An 18,272-nucleotide genomic window follows, 5' to 3' on the forward strand; every position below is an offset into this window, starting at 1 on the left:
TATTCTTTTGAAGATTTGATTGGAATTATTTACAGAATGTATCGTTTTCGTATTATTGGAAAACTGTTAGTTATGCGGTTCGCCAACATTTCTTTGAATCCTTATTCATTATATCTCGAAAAACATTTTGAACCTCCTTGTTTTTAGGAAACTTGAATAGATTTAGTCTTATATTTTTAATATTTTTTTATTCATCAAATGCTATCTTTTTTTAATATATTTTCCGTGTATTATCTAATAAACATCTTAAGCTTGTAAATACATGTGAACGATCTTTTTTGAAGATTAGCCCACTTTTCAAGATGGATGATCTCATCGTAGATAAAAATATTCGAGTTTAATTCACTTAGAAGTTTCTAAAAAGTCTCCCGCTGAAGTCTTGTTGAAGACTTACTGCATGTTTTCTGTATTGGCTTTTTTTTTGTTGAAATTCACATTTTTTCTAAGAAGTTAAAAGTTCCATAAAAAGTTACAAACCCAAGGAATATTAATAGAATGTAGTGCCAAGGCAGCCCTGCTCTAGTAGGTATTGGTACAGGCTGCGACGTCACAATCACGAAAAATCTATTAATTTTCAAGGAAACTTGCCTTTTTGTAGATATCTCAAAGAATATGTTGGTAATTTTCCACTTTGATAATCATTACATAAAATCGCATTAAAAATGATAGCTCAAATCGTTAACAATGTTAATGCGATTCGCAGTTCCTACCAAATAAATAAACGATCGTAAAAATAGTTACTTAAAGTCGGTATAAATCGGATATGATAAATGGTCCGCCATGTTTGCAAATTTGTTCTCCCGCGCGGGATTCAAAAGAGAAAACAACCTTGTTCTCTGCGATAAGCAGTGCAACCAGATTGCTAAATATCCTGGGAACTGAAATTAAGGACGAAAATTCGTCAATGATCACACAAATTGTGCAGCCAATGATTGAATTTGTGGCAATTTCATCAAATGCTATCTTTTTTTAATATATTTTCCGTGTATTATCTAATAAACATCTTAAGCTTGTAAATACATGTGAACGATCTTTTTTGAAGATTAGCCCACTTTTCAAGATGGATGATCTCATCGTAGATAAAAATATTCGAGTTTAATTCACTTAGAAGTTTCTAAAAAGTCTCCCGCTGAAGTCTTGTTGAAGACTTACTGCATGTTTTTTTTTGTTGAAATTCACATTTTTTCTAAGAAGTTAAAAGTTCCATAAAAAGTTACAAACCCAAGGAATATTAATAGAATGTAGTGCCAAGGCAGCCCTGCTCTAGTAGGTATTGGTACAGGCTGGTACAGTGCAACCAGATTGCTAAATATCCTGGGAACTGAAATTAAGGACGAAAATTCGTCAATGATCACACAAATTGTGCAGCCAATGATTGAATTTGTGGCAATTTGTTAGAGAAAATTAGAAGGTTTAAGTTCAAATGTGAGAAACCAGTGCTCAGAGAGAGTGAAAATGTGCAAATTGTTGCAACTTGTGAAGCAGTTGTGGAATTTCGATCATTACCACTCCAAATGCAAAGCATTCTCTCTTAATTTCAATCCCTTGTAAAAATCAGATCATTTGGAAAAATTGTCCTATGAGAAAAGCAGCAAATATTTTATTGGCGCCCTCTAGCATAATTTCAGGTTGTACGAATAAGGTGTTGAATATCGTCCAGTCTGTATAATTCTTATAGCTTAAGCCAAAAGTAAGAAATATGTATTGATATATATTGAATCCACTTTGGTAGGTAAATGCTGTTTTTTAGAGCTTTATACGATGATTCTATGATGTATATGAAACTTATGACAAAATTTGTTGAGAAATATACCTTTAAAAATGTTTGCTGGAATGTTATTTTTGAAAGCTTCTATTTCTTCAAGATCAGTACAAAAAATATTTAATTTTTGAGTTAGTTTTTCAATAAAATAAACTATCAAAGTTTAAAAAAAAGGTGGACTTTCTCAACTCAAATAAACAAAACTTGAGAATTATTACAAAAAGTTATCATAAACCTACTTTTTTAACAAAATCTTAAACTTTTATTGTTATTTAAGTAAACTGATGTAAACAATCATATCATCTAGATCTTTTTAAAACGATTTTTTTATGCACGTTTAAGCTTCAAAATGACACTCCATTCAATGGCCAACAAACTTCATCTCATAATCAAATAGAAGACTTACAGAATAATTAAAATGTAAAAAAAAATTGGAATTCATTTTCGTTCAAACACGTGTCCTTCAATGAAACTTTTCCATACAATTCAATTTTGTATGGAAATTTGTATGGAAGAAGAAATTTTTGCACATTGAATCATCCAGAAAATTTCAATAAGCGTGGAATGAAAGTGTACTTTTATTTTGGGTTTTGACTATTCTTAAGCATCATTTTTTGCTTGCACGACAAAAAGCTAAGTACTTCATGGAAAAAGTTATAAGCATTTCAAAATAAAAAATCTAAATCCATTGAAAAGTATTTAAAAATGGCAGACTATGCTTGCTAAAGCTATTAAAAATTAAATGAAATGTTTTTGCAAACGATATATAAATCAATAAATTTCCTGGCTATGCAAAGCAGTTTTCTGCGATTTTTTATTCTCATCGTTTATACAGCTTTTAAATAAGCTGTCATAAGCGCAAAAATTAAAAAAAAAAATTGAAAAAAAATAGTATAACATAAAATATCTTGACTGAAGTACAAGTTTGGTTTGTGCATAGTTTGTATGAATTGTGCTGCAAGAATCAATTATTATTTTTTATCCAGAGTAATATATTTTTTTGGGACTTTTAGTACATCTCTGGTGATTTTCGAGTGGAAAAATTTTGTTTTCCTTTTCAAATTTCCATACAAAATTAAAATTCGTTGTGCTAATTCAGAACTTGATGCTTCCAAAAATTTTACTCAATCAAACGACAAACGTGATGGAAGGTGTACAAATTTAAGAATTTGAAATTTCCATACAATGCTTGTTTTGGAAATCAATTTTAATGAATTCTACCCGTTCATTTCCACCATTTTTCATTTCTTCTATAACTTTCTATCCGTCAATACTAAAAAGATCTCACTTTCCACCGACAAGGACGATAAATTAAGTTATTATTAATTTCGATATAAAATCATAAGTAAAATAAGAATTCCAAATGCTATCAAACGTGTATTAGGAATTGACGTTTCAATGATGTTTCGAAATAACAATAAGAAATTCTAGTGCCTAAAATTTTTTTGTATTTATCGCTCAATTTGTACAAGTCTTAAATGCAAAAAAAATTTACCAAAGGATTTCAAATTTTTCTCTCAATTTTGCTTATTTTAGTAAAAAATATTTTTAAGAGAATGTTTTTTGCGGATTTTTTTGTTTTAGTTTTGTTTAGGATAGGGGAGAATAAGGACACTTGATCCCTGGGGATACTTGATTCCTTAGCTATATCTCCAAACTGGAATGTCGTACAAAGATCAAATGTTCTAGAAAAATGTGCCAAATGGAACAAAACAGCAATGGTTGAAGCTCAAAAAAATTTAACAACATAAGTGTTTGGGTTATTGAACTTTGTTTGAAAAAATGTAAATTGAAAATCATTTTAAAATGTTCCTAACTAAGAAATATTAAAACAAAAATATTTATTCCAATACATTAATCTTTCGAGTGTAAAATGAATTTTAAAATACAATATTTTCAAAGCGATGGAAAACTCCCAACTTTTTTCAGAAAAAGTTTTCAAAAATGTTGATTTTGGGTACAATAGATCCCTAATATATGGGTACAAATGATCCCGGTATATTCTTCTTCTCAATGGATCGTAGTCATTGTTGATTATGAGATTACTAATATTTATTCAATAGCTAATATTCATCCATCAATTATCTGAAGAAAATGGCTAAAATAATTGATTTTCTCTTGTTTATAAAAATAGCGCCCGTAAGTATGCAATGTCTTAAGAGTAGAGAATAAGCTATAGAATTTTTTTTTCTGACAATTATAGATTGTGAAATGAGAACAAACATGACCTAAATAGTCTTGGGGTTTTGTTTGATTTTTTCCATGGATTAGGGCTTCCTGAATAAGGGATCAAGTCTCCCTTAACTTCAAAAATATCGCAATTTTTTTACTCCCACGAAAATGCTTCTAGTTCATCTAAGGGTTCAAGTTTCGTTTAGGAGCATAGAAACTTGAAGTTACACGCTGTCAGAAAATGTAAAGGAGTGCGAGTTGCTAAATTTTTCCAAAAAGATATGGTGAAAATAAGAAAAAAGGGGATCAAATATCCCCACTCTCCCCTACAGTTTATATAAAAAAAATAGGAACCTTCAAAAGTGAATTTAATCTACAATCTACTCTCTGTAAAGACCTTTAAATTCAATTCGAACAAATTTGTCAAAAAAAGCTCACTCAAATATTAAAGGAAATCACACCAACGAATCGGTCAAAAATTCAGGTTTCATGATATTAAAAAAAACACCTTGGATTGGTGTTTTGGATGACATGTAGATTGATATCTATTCTGACGATCATTTTATTGTCCTTTCTACCAGAGCATCTTTATGCCATGTTAATAACTCAAACCAGGGCCGTAGGAAGAACCGCTTCATGGGGGGGGTTTTGATGGCAACTTTTTTCCTATATCATTTTTGCTTGAACAATACATACACAAGTGAAAAAATGTATATGTACTAAGAACAAATAATTCAGGTTAAAGTTATTTTGCATTAAAAGATATTTATTTTTGAAAATAAGTCCCACTCCCAGGTTTTTCATGAAGCTTCAAACAATATGGGGACTTGGGTGTGATATAGCTTAGTTGGTGAACCAGTTGTCTCCTGGGCTTATTTCTGTGAGTTCCAGCTCAAGAGTAATTTTCGAATACAGTAACAAAAAAAAAAGGATTTTGAACGCTTCATTCAGAAAAAAAACATGTTTTACTCACTTACATAAGCAAGCTTATTCATTTGAACCAAATGTGGTGAAAATGTATAAAATATTCAGAAATTATAACAAAAAATTAGGTTTACGGTTCAAATAAGGTTTATTTTCTAATATTGTAAACTCAATTAAAATTAAAGATTTTAGTTAGAGCTTAGGATTTGAAGAATCTTCAACATATTTAAATAATGTTAAATAAAATTTCCAGCTGAATTTTAACCTGAGAATAAAAAAAAACAAGTTCAACAAATTACATTTCACAATTTAAATCCTGTAATCAAAGTTTTCACAGCTTAAATCAATATTTTTCAAATAACAAACTCTTTTAAATTAATCCAGATCTTATTTTTTATATGTGATCTTCACCAAGTTTGTGTTTCTAAACTGACTTTGCTTGAATTAAAAGTTTTAATTTTCAATCAAGAATCAAAATTATGAAACCGCGATCTCCTTCAATTTGAATCCTTAATTGAATTTTAAAATTGATATTTAAATATTGATTTCAAAACTTAAATTTGAGCTTAATCTGAATACAAACCTTGGATTTAAGTTCCAAGTCTGAATTTTGCATTTTGAACCCAAACTCAAAACCTGAATCTAAATTCCATATAAGAAATCCCATGAATTTGAAACCAAAAAGCGAAATTTTTATCAGAACCCTTTACCAGAAATATTTTAATTTATTTTGAATTGATTTTCAATATGATTTTTTTTTCATATTCATTGAACATATAAATTCAAACAAAATTGTGCATGATGAAATTGATTTACATTTTTCAATTCTTAACTCATGAAACTTTCTTATGTTTCAACGCTGAATATAAATTTAGGATAAAAATTTCAGATCAAAATCTTCAAAATGGTTTGAATTTTAAAGATTTTTTCTTTCATATTCCGAAAATATGAGATTCGAATAAGGAAAACCTTTTACATTTATGATTGAAATAAAACACCAAGGTTCGAAGCAGGATTCTTTATCGATGATGATCCAAACTGAAAATCAAGAACAATAAACTGGATACTGACTTGACTTTTTTCCGCAATTATCCGGGCTGGGCAAATCCAGAAAATTTTATTTTAAAATTTTCCCAAAAATCTAACGAATATACTGGAAAATTTCGGAATTTTTCCATTAAAGTCAAGAAGAAAAACACAAGGGAAACTGATTTAAATTTTTTTGAAACACATCAGCCGATTCAGAATCATCAGATGAATCAGGCTTCCAAGAAATATTTTATGTTTATTTTGACAAAATTTGTTTAAAAAAATTATTTGGACGCAAGATACATTCTTCTGAAGACTCAATTGAAATTTTCGTTTGATTTTACAAATAGAGTGGGAAAATCTGGTTAAAATCTTGACAATCTGGTAAACTTAGTCTAACTTTATTGAGATTCAATATTTGGGACTCAATTATTATCAATAAGTGAGAAATTTTTTGAAAAACTGTTGTAGAATTGTGGTCCTGGAATGAGATTTTGAGGGTTTCGAGTAGAGATTGTTGCACTTTTGTTACTCTTTTATAATTTTAATAGGTTATTGAAATTTGATAAGAACTTTCAAATTTTATGCTAAGCAAAAAAAATTACTTGGCATTTTTTGACCTTCATGGGGGGGGTTTAACCCCCAAAACCCCCCCCCCCCCCCGTTCCTACGGCCATGACTCAAACCATTGTAAAATTATACTACAATCGACATGAACGCATGAGTAATGATTAAAAAAAAGGCGATAGAAGCAAGTAGTGACGAAGGGATTTCCCGAATGCAAGATCTCAAAAAGTTTTTTCTCAAGTTGATAACAACCTTTAATTTAATTAACATTGCAATTGATAAACACGTACAGAGTTCCACTTGAAAGTCTTACTAACGTGCAAGGGGTTTTCATGAGCGTCTAGAATATTTTTCTTATCTTGAAACTTTTTGACTATAAATAACTTTCTCAGCCAGATCGCTTCAAGCCATTCAACGGAATTGCTCGGTGACTTCGGAACTCTTTCGCAAACTCGATCGGACCAAACAAACGATGAATACCTTCACACCGATGCTGCTGGCCCTGGTGGTGGTTTTGGCCACTGTTGGATACGCCAATGCGGTCGCACTTCGCATCCCTGGAGGACAATATGCCGAAAAGGGGCAGTTCCCCTACCAGGTGGCCATCCGGAAACCTGACGGAGACCTGCTCTGCGGAGGAGTTCTGATCTACGATAGATACGTGCTGACCCAGGCTTCCTGCTTCTTCGAAGGAACTTATCTGTAAGTATTTTTGTAGTCAGAAAAAAGATTCATAATTCTATACAGGAATTTCAAATTTCAGCGTTGAGTTCAAACGTCTTGAAGTGTTCTACAGTGCCACTGAGCTGAATGACTTCAACGGATGGTTCCGGTTTCCCAAGTCGCTCCGATTCCACGATAATTTCAACGTCATCGCCGGAGAGGGCAAGTATGATTTCGCCATCGTGGAGCTACATGATGCTGTTGAGGTCTCGGATCTGGTCAATAACATTCCCATGAGTAAGACTCCTTTCACCGGAAACGCTCCAATCACGGTGACCGGATGGGGAAATACCGGAAATGGTCCAGAACACACCAACAACTGGAAGCTGAAGTACGGGACCGTAAACGCGCTGAGCGAAGAAGAGTGCAAGGCTGCTTTGGGCGATGGATACTTCCCGGGAGTTTTCTGCGCCAAATCCGATGATGCCGCCATTTGCGCTGTAAGTCTGAAAGAAACAATATCAATCACTTAAGCTTTTCTTTTACAAAATTCTATATCTCTTTTCAGGGTGACTTCGGTGGTCCAGCTGTGAGCAACAATCTCTTGGTAGGAATTTCCAACGGCATTGTCGGAAAGTCTTGTGAAGTCGGAGCTACTGGTGTGTTCATCGATGTTGGTTTCTTCTACGATTTCATCAACGATTACACAACCAACAAGCCAAATCATCCTTAATAATTGAAATTGTGAAAAAAGTTTTTTTACTTCTTAGTAAAATGTCAACGTGATAACACGTTATTGGGAAATAAATTCCTGTGCGACAATTGAACCGTAATCCTCGTTGAAGTTCTTTTTCTGATCACACATGGATTCCACAAACAACCTCAGGTGAATCATGGAATTCATCAAAATTTCTAAAATCTTCATGAAGCACCAAAGTTGTTTGTCAGGTCACAACACCGTCCCGTGCATGGGATAGCCGTAGTTTTCGAAATGATCCTCATGGAGGCATGAATGTAAGGTGCGTAAGTATTTTTCAACCATATTGCTTCTGGTGTATCAGTTCTTAAATCTGATAAAAATCAAACTCTGCAAATTTGCATCCTACTATATTTTCCATGGCATAAAGGCAAAGTTTTGACTTTTTTTTTAGAAATTATCAATATTTTGTAACCAGTGCGTTAACTTACTGTTCAGTTTAGTGAGAATCATTTGTGTTAGTTTACGTGAACACTTACATACAAGGAGGTGCATTAGTGCGTGAGGGAGAATGATCACCGTAACTTTCCCGAACACTGAGGCAGCACAATTGGGTCAACCTGGCGCTAGTCGACGCCAGATGGAGCAAATGAAGGCGTTAGCGCTACCAATGCGCACAGAGCAAACAGGACATGATGGGAGGAATCACTGGATGGACTTCTAAGCCTTTGTCCTGGGTACGGGGTCAGCGGACTCGCGGCCTAATAGCGTCACTTGGCATCCACACCGCGAGGCAACTACATCCTCCGAATCTTGCGTTTCGCAACAGCGTGCCAAAAGGTGTTAGTGTATAAAAGACATCCAGGTAAACGCTAACCCGAGCCCCGTACCAGGCAATCTGTAGCTAATCCCAACCCCCATCATGTTCCCAGGGCCCCGAAGTCTTATGCTGGAATTTGGCCGACAGCTCCACCTGGCGATCGTCCACAAACTTCGCTGAACAATCAGCCACGTTCGCCCGTCAATCTATTGTCGATCAGGAGCTGTATGCTGGAACGTCCAGAGCCAACCTACGTTATCGTGGTACTCGGTGAACCGCCCATCACCCTGCTCGAGGTTTGGTCCCCAGTTTTGTGCCGGTGTCTCCCGCCCCGTGTCCAATTTACCGGTGATCTACAGTTGGAGCTTGACTACCAATACCGAAGCCCACTGAGTCCCAGTCGAGACGTCACACAACAACGACGAGACTACCACAGACCAGCGCAGGGGACTCCCGCAGACGAGCTCCACCATTCGTCGAAACACCGTACGCCAACTATTAAGGTAGGACCAAACCACATTTCTCGGGGTGAACTTACCGCGTGGTCCATAAGAACCACTTTACTTTATCCGGGTCCAGTGTCCAGTGTCGCGTCCTTAAAGTGCTAGGGAAAATAAAGTGGGATTTCAAACAAACAATCTAAAGTGTTTCCTTGTATCGCGAAATTTCATTAACGAGTGTGCCGTCCCTGAGGCTTAGAGGGGGGGTTCTTGCTCGACTGAGCAGCAGGCTAGCCCGTTGGTTACAATTTTGAGACTTTTTAACGGGCAAAATGCATTGTTTCAATATCAGAAATAATATGGGGATTGTGTGAATGGATTAATCACGCACTTGGTCTTCCGCCACGAGCGTGCACGCCAGTCAGCGAGTCGGTCGGTCGGCGAGCAGCGGGTCAATCAAGCAGTGTGTGACCGTGGCAGGTATTTGTATCATCATGGTATTTAAAGATCGGAAATGCAAAGAAAAAAGAACCGAAAGAAGGAAAAATGCAACCTGCGGCAACTTACACGATGGGAAAAAAAGTATCAAAGTAGCGTTAAAATTTAAATAGATTCACTCATTGGGTACGAGTAAATGAGTAATTTTCAAATTGTGAATAAATTAAATTGGTGCAAGAAGCAAGGCTGGGCGATAATATTTTGGTTCAAGTTTTAATGCAAAATCCAAAGAAAACGTTTAAAAGTAGTGGTATTTGGAAATTATGTCAAAACAGAGAATTGTCATGATTTTTTGGCTAACTATTATTAATTATCTTATCAAATTGAAAAATCAAGCGAGTTGAGAGGACATCTTGAGATAAGATTCTACTATGAAGCGAGTCAAGAGGACAGCTTGAAATTTGGAAAAGCGGGTCGAGAGGACAGCTTAATTATCTTATCAATTGAAATTCAAGCGGGTTGAGAGGACAGCTTGAGATAAGATTCTACTATGAAGCGAGTCGAGAGGACAGCTTGAACTTTGGAAAAGCGGGTCGAGAGGACAGCTGAATTATTTTATCAATTGAGAATCAAGCGGGTTGAGAGGACAGCTTGGGATGAGATTTAACTATGAAGCGAGTCGAGAGGACAGCTTGAAATATGGAAAAAGCGGGTAGAGAGGACAGCTTAAAGTCTGCTTCATTTAATATTGGAACAAATTCTTTTGCTCATTGTGGCGCTCCTAGTGGACGGATTTGGAAACTTTTTTCACCCACGTGTCGGGAAATTCATTACTTTCCACCATGTATTTATGTCATAACACCAAACGATAGCATTTTGTAAACAACCGCCATGGATACCGAACGGAGAGATCAAATTGTGCACAGTTTTCTTGAAAATCCATTGTTGTCGGCATCGAAGCTAGCTAAACAGCTTAAAATGCCCAGAAATACCGTATGGCGTGTTATCAAGCAGTACAAGGAAACATTGACGACGGCTCGGAAGCCGGATTCGAAGCGTCGGAGTGGAACTGTCGACCGGAAACTGCGTGGGAAAGTCATCAAGGCCGTCAAGAGGAATCCCAATCTTTCAGACCGCGATTTGACCAATAAGTTCCAGGCCGCTCACAGTACGGTGCGACGAATTCGTCTCCGGGAAGGAATAAGGTCATTCCGAGCCAGCAAACAACCAAATCGGACGCTGAAGCAGAACAATGTGGCCAGAATCCGTGCTCGAAAGCTGTACGACCAAGTGCTGACCAAGTTTGACGGATGTATTCTGATGAACGATGAGACCTACGTGAAGGCGGACTTTGGGCAAATCCCAGGTCAAAAATTTTATTTGGCGACGGCTCGGGGGGATGTACCTGCAAAATTTAAGTTCGTGTTTGCGGATAAATTCTCCCGCAAGTACATGATTTGGCAGGGGATATGCAGTTGTGGACAGAAAACCAAAGTCTTTCTCACTGACAAGACAATGACATCAGAAGTCTACAAAAAAGAGTGCCTACAGAAACGGATTCTGCCGTTTATTCGTGCCCACGACCGTCCAGTAATGTTTTAGCCGGACCTCGCAAGCTGCCATTACAGCAAAACGGTTATGGAATCGTACGCAACGAACGGGGTCAGCGTAATACCGAAGGACCTCAACCCCCCAAACTGCCCCCAGTTCCGGCCGATAGAGAAATACTGGGCAATCACGAAGCGGAGGCTTAAGGCAAAGGGAAAACTTGTTAGGAACATGACTCAAATGAAGAACTGGTGGAATCAAATCGCCAAAACGGTGGACGAAAAGGGTGTGCGCCGCCTAATGTGCCGTATTACGGGAAAAGTACGAGAATTTCTTCGAAACAGCAATGAATAATTTTTTTAATTTTTTTTTGATGAAAAAGTAAAGAAAATGCTACATTTGTATGAAAAACAAATTATGAATTCGTTAAGAAATGACTGAACTACACGCAATTGTTTGTGTTCCAATATTAAATGAAGCAGACTTCAATTATCTTATCAATTGAGAATCAAGCGGGTTGAGAGGACAGCTTGAGATAAGATTTAACTATAAAGCGAGTTAAGAGAACAGCTTGCAATTTGGAAAAGCGAGTCGAGAGGACAGCTTTAAATATAGAAGAAAGCAGGTCGAGAGGACAGCTTAATTATCTTATCAATTTAAAATCAAGCGGGTTGAGAGGACAGCTCGAGATAAGATTTAAATATGAAGCGAGTCGAAAAGACAGCTTGAAATTTGGAAAAGCGAGTCGAGAATCAGGTCGAGAGAATCTTCTTATCAGTTGAATCAGTGAAAATTGCCCCGGGCCCCCGATGTCTTAATTCGGCCCTGCTCATAATTAAATTATTAAGTGTCGATTCTCAATCATGTGGACCATATCTGAGATCAAGCAGAGCTGGGAAATTTAAGTATGATGTGTATGATAAGTATGATGTTTATAATAATAAAATGTTTGTAATGTTATGTATATAATAATATAGTAATATAATCATGACCATTTATAACAAAAAAAATTTTTTAACCTTTTATCTAAAAATACTTAATTTCATGCGGCACCAGAGTAAAGAAAATAGGATACTTTTTATTATTATTTATTATTTTTTCGAATTTCGTACGCCTTTTTTCTAGAAGTAGAAATTTCCTTAGGAAATTTTAAGGAACACAGGAGGCGTTGGGAAAAAAGATAACACCATTTACCAAACTGGATCCTGGTCTATACCATTTACTAACTAAGAGCAAGTTCACTGGTGTTGGGGGAAAGTGGTAGAAATGTTGACACTTGTAGCACATTTGAAAAATTTCACCATGCCAAAATTTTTTCAAGATCTTTGTGCGTTGTATTTTTTACATTACTTTTTTTCAACCGTATGTGATAGAAATATTGCTATTTTTGCATCACAGCATGCAAGAATACAACACGTGTTGTAAAAACTCTTAAAGGCCACGGAACTTGAAATGTTTTCGCATGGTAAAGTTTTCAAAATGTGCTAAGAGCAAGTTCTTTCGTGTTGGGAAAAAGTGGTAGAAATTTTGACACTTTTAGCACATTTTGAAATCTTTGCCATGCGGTTTGAATAGTTGGTGATTTTTGTCTACCCTTGTTACTGAATCTTTAAAAAGGAACTTTTGAAATACGCTGAAATAGATGGTTGCAAGATGAAGCTAAAGAGTATCTTAAACTAATATTCCAACATCTGGGAAATTTGATCAAAACCACGGAATTATTTAGTAAAAGTCTAAAAGAAAACACTAGAATTTTTGTTTACACTAAACCACATTAGCAGATTATAAATCGTAATGTTTTAGGCTTCCTAAACACAAGTCATGATTATTTGGATAAAACTTGCCATCAAAAATTCCTATTTGGACGTAAAAAAATGAAAAATTGTAATAACTCAATATGAGTTTTTTGTTAGCTTTTACTAACAATGTGAATAATTCCGGGCTAAATCGAGGCTCTTTCCAATGAAATCCGGGAAACCGGACCGGACCGGACTTTCCTCAAATTTTGTGGGCAAGTCCGGAAAAATCCGAGCAATTTGGCGACCTAACCCAGCAAACCTTTTTTGCTAAAAAGACGCTGAAAATTGTCGTGTTTTAATTTTTATCATCAATCTGGCTGAAAGAGGGCCACAAAAATTCACTGATAAACGTGTCTCCAGCTTTGAATCGTCTTGATTTGGAGAAGATATTCAGCAAATCTGTCATCATAAGAAGCCAATTGACAGATCAACCCAAAAAAAAAGAAACGAAAAGTAATGACCCAATGTTTGGCACCTGCTTTTCTCAATGTATTTTTTGTGTTTTGAAATTGGCATCGAATTTTAAAATTCTGGCTGACTTTTTGGTCTCATGCTGCAGTTCGCAGAACCAATTATGAAGACTGCAGTAAAGGGTGATACGGTCAAAATTTGGTCAATATCAACTTGACGTATTTCTTTCAATTTTGCATTTAAAAAACCTGAACACATTTTGAAGGTGTGTGTGTGCAGAATGTTGCTCCTATCTTGATTTTGGAATTAACTCTTCAGTTGTTAAAATGTCGTCCAAGGAAGAAGAGCAGCGTATCAAAATTTTGCTTGCGCATCGCGAAAATCCGAGCTACTCGCACGCAAAGCTGGCAAAATCGCTAAAAGTTGCCAAATCAACCGTTACAAATGAAATTAAAGTGTTTGGGGAACGTTTGTCGACAGCCAGGAAGTCTGGATCGGGGGGAAATCGAAAACCGGAAGCCGCTGAGACGACTAAGAAAGTTGCCGGTAGTTTCAAGCGAAACCCTAACCTCTCTCTCGGAGATGCTGCAAATAAGCTGGGTGTATCGTCTACAATCGTGTATCGAGCCAAAAAACGAGCCGGACTATCGACTTACAAGAAGATAGTGACTCCAAATCGCGATGATAAACAAAATACGACGGCCAAAGCGCGATCCCGGAGGCTGTACACGACGATGCTGACGAAGTTTGACCACTGATAAACTGATATAGCTCTGCCCCACATTTCCATCAACCAAAGGTTCGTGTTTTAACTGCTTAGTAAGTGAATAATACACTGGTTGTGATGGTGCGCTAGCATTCAAAACTTACTCCCGTGTTCTAATGACACGTAGAAAAATATATAGAAATTTCATTATCTACCAAGCTTCAATTTTTCTAGGTGCGAAAGTATAAGTTGCTATGGTGTTCAATTTTTGTTATGTTTTCCTCCCAGTGAAAAAAGTTCCCGATTGTTGAAATGTACTAGATTCATTGAGCTTTGAAATTTGAGAAACAAAATTTGAAACGTGACTACATATGAAAATCAATTCTTCATATTTAAAAAATACTATTCCAATTAATAGGATATTAAAATTTAAAAACTAACTTTACTATATAAATGAATTAAAGTTTAACAGTTTTTAAGAATTAATTTAAGCAAATGAAGAGAAAATGTTCTTTATCTTATTGAGGAAAAAATCGCAGCTCTTGAAAAAAAGACCTTCTGGTGAACGATTTAGTCTAGACATTTTATTAGAGAACATACTTTTTAGGTCATCTGAAATTTCTTCAAATTTCCCCTTGGGATAAAATTTTCAAAAGATTATTCACTCTTCTTCAATAAGAATGGAATTGATCTGATACATTGAAACTAAAATTTAAACTAAATGAATTACATAATTCTTCATAAAAAATATTTTCGAATTGTCTAATGAAAATTGAATGATTTACGAAAAAATCGAAATTCAGCTATTGGTATCATTACATGATCGGGAATCGAAGCTAAGGGAATGATGAGCTAGTTGGCGCCAGGAGCTCTGGGCGATGAATATTTTTCTCCTACACAGGGGGAATTATATCAGCTTATCAGTGGTTTGACTGCGTGGTAATGGACGACGAAACCTACGTCAAAGCCGACTACAAGCAGCTTCCGGGACAGGAGTTCTATACGGAAAAAGGATGGGGAAATGTAGCAGATATTTTCAAGCACATGAAGTACCTGTGCCATCTGTACCTGTGGCTTGAAAAGCAGCATTTTCATAGCTTCCGGGACTGTCAACCAAGAAATTTACGTGAAAGAGTGTTTTAATAAACGTCTGCTGCCGTTCCTGAAGAAACACGGTTGTTCCGTACTGTTTTGGTCGGATTTGGCATCCTGCCATTACGGTAAAAAGGCCTTGGAGTGGTTCTCAAGGACAAGAACCCTCCCAACACGCCAGAGCTCCGCCCAATTGAGAAATACCCCAAGCAACCAAAAGTTCGAATATCACTTAAGGAACGAACTAATAAGTTCATATATAGCTGTACAAAAGTTCTGTGGAACTTTTTTGCTGTTCAAAATGCTTTTTCGAGGTCCATGGAACTTCATTCTTTATCAAGTTCAGCCAATACTCAAAAAAAGCTTTAAAGTACTGTTTTGGTGTCTGTTTCTACTTTTTGGGAACTTTAAAGTTTGTATGAAGAAAAACAATCTACTTGTTACGTACTTCTCATTTTTTTCAAAATCAAGTAGCTATCAAAGGGTTGCAAGTCTTTTTGTACAGCTCAATAGTTCGTAAAAAGTCTCTGTTGTAATATTTTGTAAACTTGAAAGTTTTTAATTAGTTCCAACGGGCGTTCAAAAGCAACTTCGTATTATAGAAAGGCTAAAATCTACTTTTTTCGAACTTCAACACGTGTTTGCATAAATAAACACATTCGTTACTTGGGAAACAACTATATGAAGTACACATTAAGTTCCGGAAGAACTTTTTAACAGCTTGAAAGTGGGAATTAAGTAGAAATAAAGAACCTGAAAGTCGTTTTAAAGAAAATCATGAAATCGAGTAAAATCGTTGCCTACTCATGATGTTCATATAGGGCAACAAGTATGGATCTCAACTTTCAAGCGGTGAGCTCGGGTTCGAGGCTTGGTAAGAACATGTTTTTTAAATGTAATGTGAGTTAGTAACAAATATAGTTCATTAATACGAATCAAAATAGCAGACTTGAGAAGGCAATTGAAGGAGCGGAAGAGTAATTTTTTCGATTTTTTATGCTTCTTATAAAGTGGATTTTGAAGCTGGTTAGAAGTTGTTTGACGATTTATGCGAACTTTTTGTCAACTTTAAAGTTCGTTTAACTACTTAAAAATTGAGCTGAAAAGAAGTTGTATTAGCATACTCGATTAAGCTGATTAAACCTGATAGAGGAATGTTATCCGAACTTTTGGTTGCTTGGGACTGGGCTATTGTCAAGCGGAACCTAAAGAAGACAAAAAACTGCTAAGGACGAGCAGCAGTTCAAGGCAAACTGGCTTTCTGCGGCAAAGAAGGTGGACAAGAGGGCTGTACAAAATCTGATGGCAGGGGTTTAGCGTAAGGCCCGGCAATTTGGATTTGGCAAAGCGGAAGCATAACTGAATATTTTTCCTGAATTTTATACTAATTAAACTTGAAAAAGAAATTTAATCGTATCACCCTTTTCAATGATAATTTGTCGTTCTTAAGCGACCAAAATGTCTTTCTACAGAAGGCGAATTATGCATATGAGAAATGGATGGATTTTTGTTTAGATGTTGAGAACCAAATACTACAATCCTTCCGGCAAGCCATTCCGAAAATGATAGAAAATATAGAAGAGAATTCGGACAAATGGACTTTCGGATTTTCCATACAGTAGAACAGATTATGTTTCAAAACTTTATGTTCTATTTTTATTTGGCTAATAATTTCCTTTGATTAATAGATACTATTTACAACGCTGAAGTGGTGTACAGGTTATTTTGCTTTTATTGCAATGTTTTTCATCTGAACAAATACGCGAACACGTTCAAACTCATTTGGCGTCACTCATCCATTACGGAATATTTATGCGAAAATTAGTGAAAATCTTTCTTTGTTTATTCACGTGACCATAATCAGCATTTCGATTAAAACAGTTCACATTGTATTTTTTTTCAACTTTTTACGTAGGCCAACAACACAAGATAAGAAATTTATTTCGTACCTTATAGTATTTACGTTTAAATCAGCGTCGGGGGGAATTGAGTGAACTTAGGCAGCACTGGTACTTTGCTGACTAGTTTATTTTTGTGCAGAGACCTTTCATCAAGGATGAGAAACAACTTCCTCTGCCAATGTGCCATTTAATTTCGTTTTTCCATTAATTAAATTTACTCTTTTTTCCACCTTCCAAGAACCTAATAATTATATCAATAAATTAACAATAAATATTGCATCTCGTGGGAAAGCTCAATTTGCCCTAGCCTAAGCAGCTGTCTGACGGCAGGAATTTACTTCTCCGTCACACTTTCCTTGCTGGTGTTGATGCTATTGCTGCCGACGCTGAGATTGCTGGAGCTGCTGTTGCTACTAGAGCTAGAGCTGTTGGAGCTGGTGCTGCTGCTGCTGCTAATGTTGCTGGCAGCCCTGGTGGAGTTTTCGTTGCTCTGATTGTTGTTGTTGATGATGCTCGACTGGCTTCCTCCGGTGGGGCTCTCCTTGGGGCTGTTCGGTGGACTGAGGCGGGTGTTTATGGAGAGGTTCTGGGGATAGGCCGCAGCCCCGAACAAACTATTGAGGCCCATGTATTGGGTCAGGAGCGAATGGAAGTGAGGGATTTTATAGTTGGGAACCATGTTTGGATGTATTAGGGGATGACCGGCTCCTGGGAGAAGGGTCGGGTGAAGTCCAAAGTTGGCAGACCAAAACTCGGCCGGAGGAAGAGCCGGATGAGCCAAATGCGGAGGCAGCGGCAGACCCAGCGGGAATTCAGGTAGTCCTGTGAATGAGGGGCAAGAGAAGGGAAAATGTTTGATGAGTTTCTTTTCGTTGGATTTTTGATACAATCTTGACGATGAGTTAGGTAGTTGTTAATCGAGGGTGGTAGCTGAGCGGATTTTAATTGCCGGCTAGCGGCAGGAAGCCCTCAACACCTTTTTGGGGACAGTTGGGCTATTGTTGGTCAAACGTTGCGATAATTACCTTGTTCGTGGTGTAGAAAAGCAGATGTGTCTCTACCCATGGCTTTTTCTCGTTTGCGCCACTTAGCACGACGGTTTTGGAACCATACCTGTAATTTGGATAGAGAAGAGAAGGAAAAAACGCTTGTTAGAAATTTCAATGATAGGGTCAGCTTAATGAGGAAGATTGAAACGTTGGTAATTTTGATAAAATTTACAAGTTTTTCAAAACAGTAATAAATCCGTGAGAAAATGTCTCTGAAGTTCATTTCCTAGACGGTGTTTAATAAATGAAACTGT

General features: G+C 36.4%; 2 protein-coding genes across 2 annotated transcripts in view; one reads left to right on the forward strand and one right to left on the reverse strand.

The window, feature by feature from the left end:
• The first annotated feature begins 6,874 nt into the window (after positions 1–6,874).
• LOC129758637 (chymotrypsin-1-like) lies at positions 6,875–7,908 on the forward strand. Its single transcript, XM_055756184.1, has 3 exons — positions 6,875–7,156; positions 7,218–7,617; positions 7,686–7,908. Exons 1-3 carry the CDS (start codon positions 6,927–6,929, stop codon positions 7,848–7,850), a joined length of 795 nt encoding a protein of 264 aa, XP_055612159.1. The 5' UTR covers positions 6,875–6,926; the 3' UTR covers positions 7,851–7,908.
• Positions 7,909–17,042: 9,134 nt separating this feature from the next.
• LOC129755164 (retinal homeobox protein Rax) overlaps positions 17,043–18,272 on the reverse strand; it is a 31,580-nt gene continuing 30,350 nt past the window's right edge. Inside the window, exons 4-5 of the mRNA XM_055751522.1 lie at positions 17,995–18,082; positions 17,043–17,791 (exon numbers count right to left, since the gene is read on the reverse strand). Coding sequence (XP_055607497.1) covers positions 17,304–17,791; positions 17,995–18,082 — 576 coding nt within the window. The 3' untranslated portion in view covers positions 17,043–17,303. The remainder of the gene's footprint in view (positions 17,792–17,994; positions 18,083–18,272) is intronic.

The sequence above is a fragment of the Uranotaenia lowii genome, chromosome 3, assembly GCF_029784155.1.
Source record: "Uranotaenia lowii strain MFRU-FL chromosome 3, ASM2978415v1, whole genome shotgun sequence".
NCBI classification, from domain to species: domain Eukaryota; kingdom Metazoa; phylum Arthropoda; class Insecta; order Diptera; family Culicidae; genus Uranotaenia; species Uranotaenia lowii.

Bases quoted from the DNA above. Each gene is read 5' to 3' on its own strand.
- LOC129758637 (XM_055756184.1), top strand. From the start codon at position 6,927: ATGAATACCTTCACACCGATGCTGCTGGCCCTGGTGGTGGTTTTGGCC. The intron at 7,157-7,217 runs GTAAGTATTTTT...TTCAAATTTCAG, and splicing joins TTCTTCGAAGGAACTTATCT to CGTTGAGTTCAAACGTCTTG. The intron at 7,618-7,685 runs GTAAGTCTGAAA...ATCTCTTTTCAG, and splicing joins ATGATGCCGCCATTTGCGCT to GGTGACTTCGGTGGTCCAGC.